This window comes from Echinops telfairi, unplaced genomic scaffold, assembly GCF_000313985.2.
Source record: "Echinops telfairi isolate 266 unplaced genomic scaffold, ASM31398v2 ScPeMD7_23;HRSCAF=83, whole genome shotgun sequence".
NCBI classification, from domain to species: domain Eukaryota; kingdom Metazoa; phylum Chordata; class Mammalia; order Afrosoricida; family Tenrecidae; genus Echinops; species Echinops telfairi.
This window is the reverse complement of record NW_022103920.1, coordinates 64,007,475-64,016,544: the sequence shown is the minus strand read 5'-3', so window position 1 is coordinate 64,016,544 and position 9,070 is coordinate 64,007,475. Positions and strand designations below refer to the sequence as shown.

General features: G+C 37.7%; 1 protein-coding gene across 3 annotated transcripts in view; it reads right to left on the bottom strand.

Moving 5' to 3' along the window:
* Positions 1-2,430: 2,430 nt before the first annotated feature.
* Positions 2,431-9,070, bottom strand: part of C1GALT1 (core 1 synthase, glycoprotein-N-acetylgalactosamine 3-beta-galactosyltransferase 1) — a 16,285-nt gene continuing 9,645 nt past the window's right edge. For all 3 annotated transcript variants that reach the window (XM_045288982.1, XM_004702681.2, XM_045288981.1), the window contains exons 3-4: positions 6,899-7,566; positions 2,431-3,268 (exon numbers count right to left, since the gene is read on the bottom strand). In XM_045288982.1, coding sequence (XP_045144917.1) covers positions 3,065-3,268; positions 6,899-7,566 — 872 coding nt within the window. In that variant the 3' untranslated portion in view covers positions 2,431-3,064. The remainder of the gene's footprint in view (positions 3,269-6,898; positions 7,567-9,070) is intronic.

Below are 9,070 nucleotides of genomic sequence, written 5' to 3'. Positions count from 1 at the left end.
GAATTAGGGATTTGTGTGCTCTGCATTTTAACCAATTGCCAGGCTACAGTATTATGAGCCATAATTTGAGAACCACTGTGACAGTTTGGTGGGTTCATTTAAGACTGATCAATGTTTTATGTTATTTAATATAAGTAAAATGGAAATACTACTAAAGGACGAAACCCCAGCATGGCAGAAAGCGGACTTCGTGGGTTATGAGCTTTGTGACACAAAGGAAGTTACTTAGTCTCTGAACCTCAGTTTCTCCACATGTAATACTCCTGTGGGAGGATGAATGCTAATTGATACAGAGTGCCTGACATACTGGAGGCCATCGAGTTGATGCTGACTCACAGGACAGGGCAGAACTGCCCGTGAGTTCTCAGGATAATGACTTTATGGCAGTGGTTCTCAACTTTCCTAATACCGCGACCCTTTCATACAGGTCCTCATGTTGTTTGTGGTGACCCCCAACTATAAAATTATTTTCGTTGCTACTTCATAACTGTTAAGTGCGCTACTGTTAAGAATCGGAATGTAAATATCTGATATGCAGGATATATTTTCATTGTTACAAATTGAACATTATGAAAGCATGGTGGTTAATCACAAAAACAATATGTAACTCTATATTGTGAAATACTTTTTTAATAACAAATAAATGAAATTTTGTCTTGAAGCATGGTGTAGCATGGTCTTCACCGGGTACGCCTATGTGGGCATATCTGCATTTGGGTGGACCTGCCTGGAGACGAATATAGAGGAGCAGTGTCTCGGTTCCTAAGACCATGAGAAATGTTTTCCAAAGGTCTTAGGCGACCCCTGTGAAAGGGTCATTCAACCCCCACAGGTTGAGAACCGCTGCTTTATGGGCATGGAAGGCCTCATCTTTCTCCTGAGGGGTGATTTTGAACTGCTGACCTTGCAGTTAGCAAGACAACATATAACCACTATGCCACCAAGGGTGCTCAGATAAATACTATCACACATTATTGTAAAAAATATTCCATTCAGTATGATTTGATCAAATTAATTTTCCTTCCATTTGAATGGAATACTAGCACATCAAGTAATAATAAACTCTTGTTGTTCCCTACTCTGGGCCAGAGTGTTCTAAGAGCCTTAAATATATTCACTCATTTCATCTTCATATAAATCCTGTGAGGTAGGTATATTTAGACGAGAAAACTGAGGCACAGGGAGCTCAGTAAGTTGCTCAGTGTTGTTACAAAGCTAGTGAGGAAGGGAGTGAGCAGGAATTTAAACCAATTTAAACCATCTGACTCTAAATCTTCTCACTGTTAATTCTGATGAATATAATTTTAAAGTCTCTGGATGTTGATCACAAATTATCTACCTTTCTAGTAGAGAAAAATAGCATGTGTGGACTGTAAATTACTTTGTCCATAAAGTGGAACCGAATCCTTTGCTATTTATTTGGTAAAGAATACTAACATGAAAATAATACAAAAACTTTAATAAATAATCATTAATCAGTTTTCACTATGTGGGTAAAGTTATAATTGGACATGAAAATTAACATCCTCTCAAATCTGTCATCCAAAGAGGTCATGATTTTGACATGTTTTGGTATAATAAATATTTTAGCTAAGCAGCAGTGTAAATGGCATGTCAGATGTAAAAATGGCATGATGGTAAGCACAAGAGAAACACAAATCGATTATAGCAGTAAAGATAATCTCACAGAAAGTAAAATATCCTGTTATGATATACTCACATACTATTGCTAGTCAGAGAAAATTAAAATGTTCCTTTTCTTCCAGAAACATTCAAAACAAAGGATCACTAAAATTAGAATGAAACCTTTGTGAAACGCTTTTAAGATAGTTTGGGATGGGTATTCTTAATCAGCCCCAAATAGTAAGTCTGCTTCAGACTTCAGACTGTTAATTATAAAGCGAGTATATTGTTTTTTAATATCTGACATACTTTATGCACGCACCATTTTCTAATGTACCAATAAACTTTAGTCAAACGTTGCATTCTATTTTGCCAGTGTACTAAATAGCCACTTATGCTCCTAAACATGGATTTTTTAAAACTGTTTTAGCAAGTTATGAAAGGCACAAATAAGTTCTCACCTGTTAACAGAATGAGAATAAAAGGAAGTATAATTATGTAGCTGGTAAGTTTAAAAATAAAAGTAATTAAAACTGGTATGTGTAATTCCTGAGAGGCATTGAGAACAGCATCCCCAAGTAGCAGAAAGTTTACTGGTGCCCATAACTAACAGTGAGTAAATCTGGGACAAAACGCTGAAATGCGTGAGTATAGAATGCTATTAGTATGTTGAGAAAATAAATATGAATAGTGGTGAATGGTACTGAAGAGTGGTTCAACATATTTATAAAAAGAGACAATAGGGGCTTGGTGAATACTACTCACTGCAATACAAAAATTAACCACTGATTATAGCCAAGGCTCATGAACATTTTAAGGTATCATTTTATTAACACACTTTAGGCCAAGTGTTATCCTTAGTTTTGGGGGTTTTTTTTTGAGAGGATTACTGCCAATTCTAAATAGTAAACTTTTCATTAGACTGAAACTGTGTGTTTCCTTGCTTCTTCTTTTGGGGGATGGGGTGGTGGGACTTGGTTCACTGAGGCCATACTGCAAATACAAACTCTTATCTTGAGTTTACAAAAAACACTGAAAACAGTATTTCCTTTCCAAATGTTCTTTAAGGCAGAGATCTGTTTCGCTTTGTGTGGTACTAAGTTGGTGGAGGGTAGTTTTAGCGAATGGACCTGCTTTTGCTTCTCAGTGGCAATAATGTGATGTGGTTATAGAAACAGACAACAAAATATCTTTTCTAGTTTCTCTAAGCTGGCCACCATTTAGAAAACACAAGTTCTTCATATATATATATATATGTATATATTACTGTATCAAAAACACGTTTTAATACACTTCACAGCTCATTTCAAGCTTCAGTTTACAGTCGTCCGTGTGACAGGTTTCTAATCAGCAATGCTCACTGGGGTGCCAGTGTTCTCCGTCGGAAATGCAGAAGTCCTTCTCCAGTGCAGTGTTAGGACATTTAACTCTGTTCATGGGTTCAAGGATTTCCCAGTTTTACTTTTTGATCTTCATTTTTGTATGCTTCACTTATTTCCTTTCCTATATTCGCGGGTAAGGCAGGTTGATATCTGTATAAATAGCCATATGGACGGAGATGATAAATGAGGTATTCTAGCTCATACATGGTTGTTGGGTCAACATAATGAAAAGAAACTGCAAGATCAGAACAGCAACCAGGACCCTAAAAAAACAGCAGAAACGGGCGTAATTAGTAAGTAATTCATTGTCAACATGTAATACGTAATATAGGAAAAACTATTACAATAATTCAAACATTAAAACTGGTTAAAGTACAGGTGTTTAATTTATTCTACTTGTGGAAGAAACCAAGAATTCCTTGAAACCAAACACGAAACTGCCCAAGTATCTTTAACCAAAATCATATTATTTCATATACTTTCGTGTCTTGGGGGTGGGGGTGATCTTGAGATGTCTTCATATGAAAGGACAGCTATTACACAAAAGGTTCTATTTTCCCAAGTTCTGCTTTCTCTTTGTAATTTTCTCATTATATTTTTTTGTTTGACTCAGCCTATGAGAGACCTTGGAAGACTTCAGTGACTATAAAGGTCTGCCCATTTTGTCTGCATGTGATCTAGTACTTTACCAATATACTGTAATAACTGTACAGTACAGTGGTTAAGAGAGGAAGCTGTGGGGCCAGACCTGGTCAAAATCCAACTTTCACCTACTAGACGATGACACCTTGAGAGTAAATTACTTAATGTGTTGAGCTGTTAACTGCAAGGTAAGCAGTTTGAAACCACCAGCCGCTCCAGGGAAGAAAGATGAGGCTTTCTACTCCCATAATGAGTCTAAGTTTGATTGCAGTAAAGATTTTACAACTCTTCTTGGTATGATTAAACTACTGAATTATGTGAGATGTGTATGAAGTGTCAATAAAACTGTTAAAAAGGAAAAAGTGAGTCTCAGAAACTCACAGGGCAATTCTATCCTGTCAGAGTTGCTGTGAAGTGGCATCAACATGACAGCAGAGAGACAGAGGGATTAATCTCCATTTCCCCACTACAAGAGATGGCTTCTTAGGAGAAAACAAAGTGTGTAAACTGGCTTGGTGCTATGCTTTGTTTGAGTCCATGTTAGCAAGAACACTTGACCAAACAATCATATTGACATGGATCTCTGGTAAATAAGAGTCCCTGGGTGGCGCACACAATTAATTGCTCCATTATGAGCCAAAAAGTTAATGGTTTGAACGCACCCATAGGTGCCTCTGAAGACAGGACTGGTGACCTGCCTCTGAAAGGTCACAGCCGTGAAAATCCCATTCAGTGATTCTACTGGGCACATGTGGATGGAAATCAAACAGACTGTAACCAAGGGTTATACAGTTTCTTGGTCGGGTTGGTGTGAGAACAGGTTCCAAACAAAATAGCAACAAAGAAGAAAGAGCCTAGTCCCAGAGTTCACAGGCAGAAAGTGAATGTGGGGCTCAAGACTGGCATCTGTCAGGTGAGGCATCCTGAGGATGTTCAATTCAGGTGACTCCAAAAAACATCAAGGACTGAGGGAAAGAAGCAGTCTAGAGAGTTCCAGAGAAGATTCACGTTGGCTTAGGGAACATTCAGCAATTCGTGTTTAGAAGTCCACAGCTTACAATGCCATACAAATTAACAGGAAATTGACCACTGGACTTCCTTTGCCTTCCTCACTGATCTTTCACCTGGAGCAAACAATGCATATGTAGGATCCTTGGGTAAATATATCAGAAGAGTACCTACCTCTTATTGCCTTGGGGAATATTATTAGAATAGGAACAAATATAAAAAGTACATTTTTCAATATCTGATTTTTCTAAACCAGCTTTGTTCAATGGATTCATCTGAGCCACATAATACAGTTTTTATACTTTCTCAAAGTCACATGAAAAAGGTAAAAGGAAACAGGTGAAATTAATTTTATTTAGTTAACTTAATAAATATGTAACATTGTTTAAATATGCAATCAGTATTTTAAAAATAAATGACATCTTTATTTCTTGTTCTGTTTTTGAAATCAGGTGTGCAGTCTATACATAGAGCACATCTCCATCTAGACTAGCTACACTTGAAGTGCTCAGTGCCACATGTAGCTAGTGCTACCATACCGGACAGTATACACTGAACTGAAGAACCAGAGCGGGAACAGTTCCATTCAAATTGCAAAGCCTCCTAAGAGCTGTAAGACCCCCCAATAAAGTGATTAAAAAACAAAACAAAACAAATTGCAAAGCCTCTCTAAATAGTTTTTATATGACTCTGACATATTATAGTAATACTCTTGGTAACAATAAATGCATTAATTATGTTATACTTTATTGTGCTGTTTTATCGCAATGAGTTACAATTATTAGGAAGAAAACAAAGTTTCAGGTGAAAACTTATCAGAAATAAAGATTCTAGCAACACCAAAGATGTTTAAAACAAGCAAAATAAAGCCAGCTTTCATAGACACCAGTTAAAAAAAGAGAGCTTAAGTAAAATACTAACTCCAATATTACCTATCCAGAGAGATGGTCAGGAGCCCTGGTGATGTAGTGGGTTACACACTGGACTGCTAATTGCAAGGTCAGCATTTCAGAAATCACCAGCCACTTGGAAGGTGAAGGCAGGACTCCCATAAAGACTTACCGTCTTGGAAATCCACAGGGCAATTCGACCCTGCCCTACAGGGACAAGAGTCAATACTGAGCTGATGGCCATGAGTTTGGTTTACTTTTGAGAGAGCTATTTATGGAAACTATAAGCTACAAAACTTGTGCTGTTACTAGGAGCAAAGGATTAACCAGTTCAACTGCTAACAGAGGGTCCTGAGCCTACTCACTGGTGGCTTTGAAGAATGTGCTGGCATCTGCTTCTGAAGTCAGCCATTCAAAGTGTTAGGGAGCACAGGTTTCCCCTGGGACACAATCCTCACAAGTTAGAACTGACTCCACAGCAACTGTTTGGTGGATTTTAGTAACGGTTGGAGGAGTCATTTCAAATTAGTATTAAATGATACTGAAGAAATTAGTTAACAATTTGAAAAAAATCTAGACTTTCTACTTCAACTATATATCAATACATTTCAGATTCATAACAGTTAATGTAAATAAAACTGAAGAGCAAATAGAATGACCCAAAAGACTCCACACATTGCTAAATGGCTAACAAACTCAGCAACTAATCGAAAGACGAGAGATTCAGGTCATTCAGTTTCCCTCCACAAGATTGTTCTGATGCCTGGGTGGCTGTTTTCCTAGATTGTCACACAGACTGCACCCAAACCTAACAGTTCTGCTCAAGTCATCCCTTTAACTGACCCAAATCATCTCGGCCCACTCTGAGTCACTTTTCATCTCCTTAGCTGGCTTTATTTTGCTTCGGGACACTCATCACCACCTCCACGACTGCACAAGAATACTAAGACTCTGCCTCACAGTGGCCATAGTGACTGTACGTCTTTATAGAAGCAGGCAGCCTCATCTTTCTCCCACAGAGTGACTGGTAGGTTTGAACTACAGACCATGTAGTTAGCAGCCTAACACTTAGTCCACTACACCACTAGGGCTCCTTTTCATCACTACCTCAACTGGAACATAGGTTCCTGAAGACTAGACCCAGGTTTTAATTGCTACTACATTCTCAGTGCCTAACATGCAGTACCACCAATTGCTATTGGCTTTCATTTACTCTGCCACTCTAATTAAGAAAAAAAAAAAAATCCTTAGGCATTGTCACAAAAGAAACATACATGTTTTAGGTTAAAAACACTGATATCAATAGGTAAATCAGACTAAATACTTGTACAGTTACAAAACTTCTAAACTTACCTCTACAGGAGGATAATAGTTATAATTCCAGTACCAAAAGGTTTTGGGTAGATAACCTCTGATTAAGTGGTGCTCTGGTACAAAGGGATGAAAAGTCTCTTTTCCAGTAGTGTCTCTGGAATCTCCTGCTTCTACATTTAAGATCTCCATGCATCTCCCCAGGGCCAAGTCTTCAATGGAAGAACTATGCGTGCATTTGTCCGTTTTAAATGCATCAACAAATCTCTTTAAGGCTTCTTTGCTTAGTACGTATCCTGCTCCCCCACTCATGTAGCCCTGCTTTACATACGGCTTAAATCTTCTCCCAAAGTAAATGGGTTTTTCAGGGTCGTGTTTTGAGAGAAGCCATCTCAAATTGTCTAGGACCACGTAAGTGTCGTCATCTGCTTTCATAAACCAATCAGCATCGTCTAAATAATGATCATGAACATACTGAAAAGCTTTAATGGTTTTCCAATATAGTTGATCTCTACCTTCTTTCGTTTTTAATCCCACAGCAGGGAAGTCTATATTTTCTTCTGAACTCATAAACAATACTTTGTTACAACGCTGGGCCCAAGTAGCTTTGACATGCTTGGCCTTTTTCTCTAGATTTTGAGGCCCTGTCATTACCCAGCAAAGGATTTTAACTTTCTGATAGAGCTTTTTGGAGACGTCTGTGTTCTCATCTAGTAAACAGAATAAAAAAAATAAAAATTATATATCCAAATTATATTGAAGAAAGCATTTTAAAAACAACTTCAAAGACCTCTCTCCCCTTTCTATTTATCCATTTATCATTAGTGATTTGACTGGGGGGAGCGGGGAGAAACTCAACCTAATGTGAACTGGCATTTTTATTTATTGGTTTCATGTCAATCTGTCTAGTAGGCTATTGCCGCTCATAAGAGTTGTCATGATAGCTTAAATTCATACTCCTCAAACTGTTCCTTACTGACAAACAGCATTGGCATCACCTGGGAGTTTGTCAGAAATGCAGAATCTCAGGCCCCACTCCAGATTTACCGAACCATAATTGGCATTTTAACAAGTTCTTTAGGCGATTTGTATGCACCTTAAGCATTGCCTTAAATAGCCTCTGCTTCTTGACTTGATACTACAAAGAAAGAGTCTCTGGTTCTCAACAGAACACTGACAGCAATTTTCACTGCTCTGAATGAGCTTCGAAGGACGGGAGAGCCGAAGGACAGGGGAGACATGCGATTGAAGTGGCAGTAGTTAACTATTTCATCAGTTTTGAATTTCCTAGTTGATAAAGTACAACCAGATTTTGATACTTGGGAAGAAGTTATTTACTGTGAAGATAGAAGAAGCAATTCTTAATGCCCCCTGCTCCCCCAATGTGAAATTCCAATTATTTTCAAGTTGTTTATACCCTTTTTCTGTCAAATAAATCACAATTCGCAAAGACCTTTTTGGTTGCATCCTCTGACAGTGGCTGGAACTGGGCTGAAGAAAACTGGGCTAAGAAATGGATGGAGTTAAAAACCACGATTGTTGAGAGAGCCCAAGGACAGTGGCTTAGAGAAAACCAACATGTAACAGGCACAAAGTGGCTTCATTAAGAAAATCTGTTTAGAAACAGGTGGTCAGGAAAACCAGAATCAACATATCCTCAGCTTTATACTTCTCTAGTTTTCAGTGCCTTCCAAAAGGGTAACATATTGGTTTTACTAGCGACTAATAAAAATATACATTGAGTTTTTATACCTTGAGTGTCTACAAACCAAGACTAGCCATAACTAGAACTGAAGCAAGGCAAAAGCAAAAATCATAGCCACAGGCATAAACCATGGGAAAAAAAACAAAAAACCAGACCTAAAGAACAATTTTAAGAGACAAATCTAATCTGCAAAGTATGTCTTTCCTCAAATTACAGTTGCTGAACTGGTCCTACTTAGGAATAACTTTAAAATGAGTATCTTACTCCCTAAATAAATTTTATTTCAGCGATTTCCTTCTCCTGAGGTAAAGCAAGAATTGTGTAATTTAATATCTGGAATAGAGAGCTCATTTTCATCAACAACCATATAGGTTATATCACAGAATGCAAATAACTTTTTCTCCAATTCTCCTAACACTTTCTTTTTTTTTTTTAACATTTTATTAGGGGCTCATACAACTGTTATCCCAATCCATACACACATCAATTGTGTAAAGCGCATTTGTACA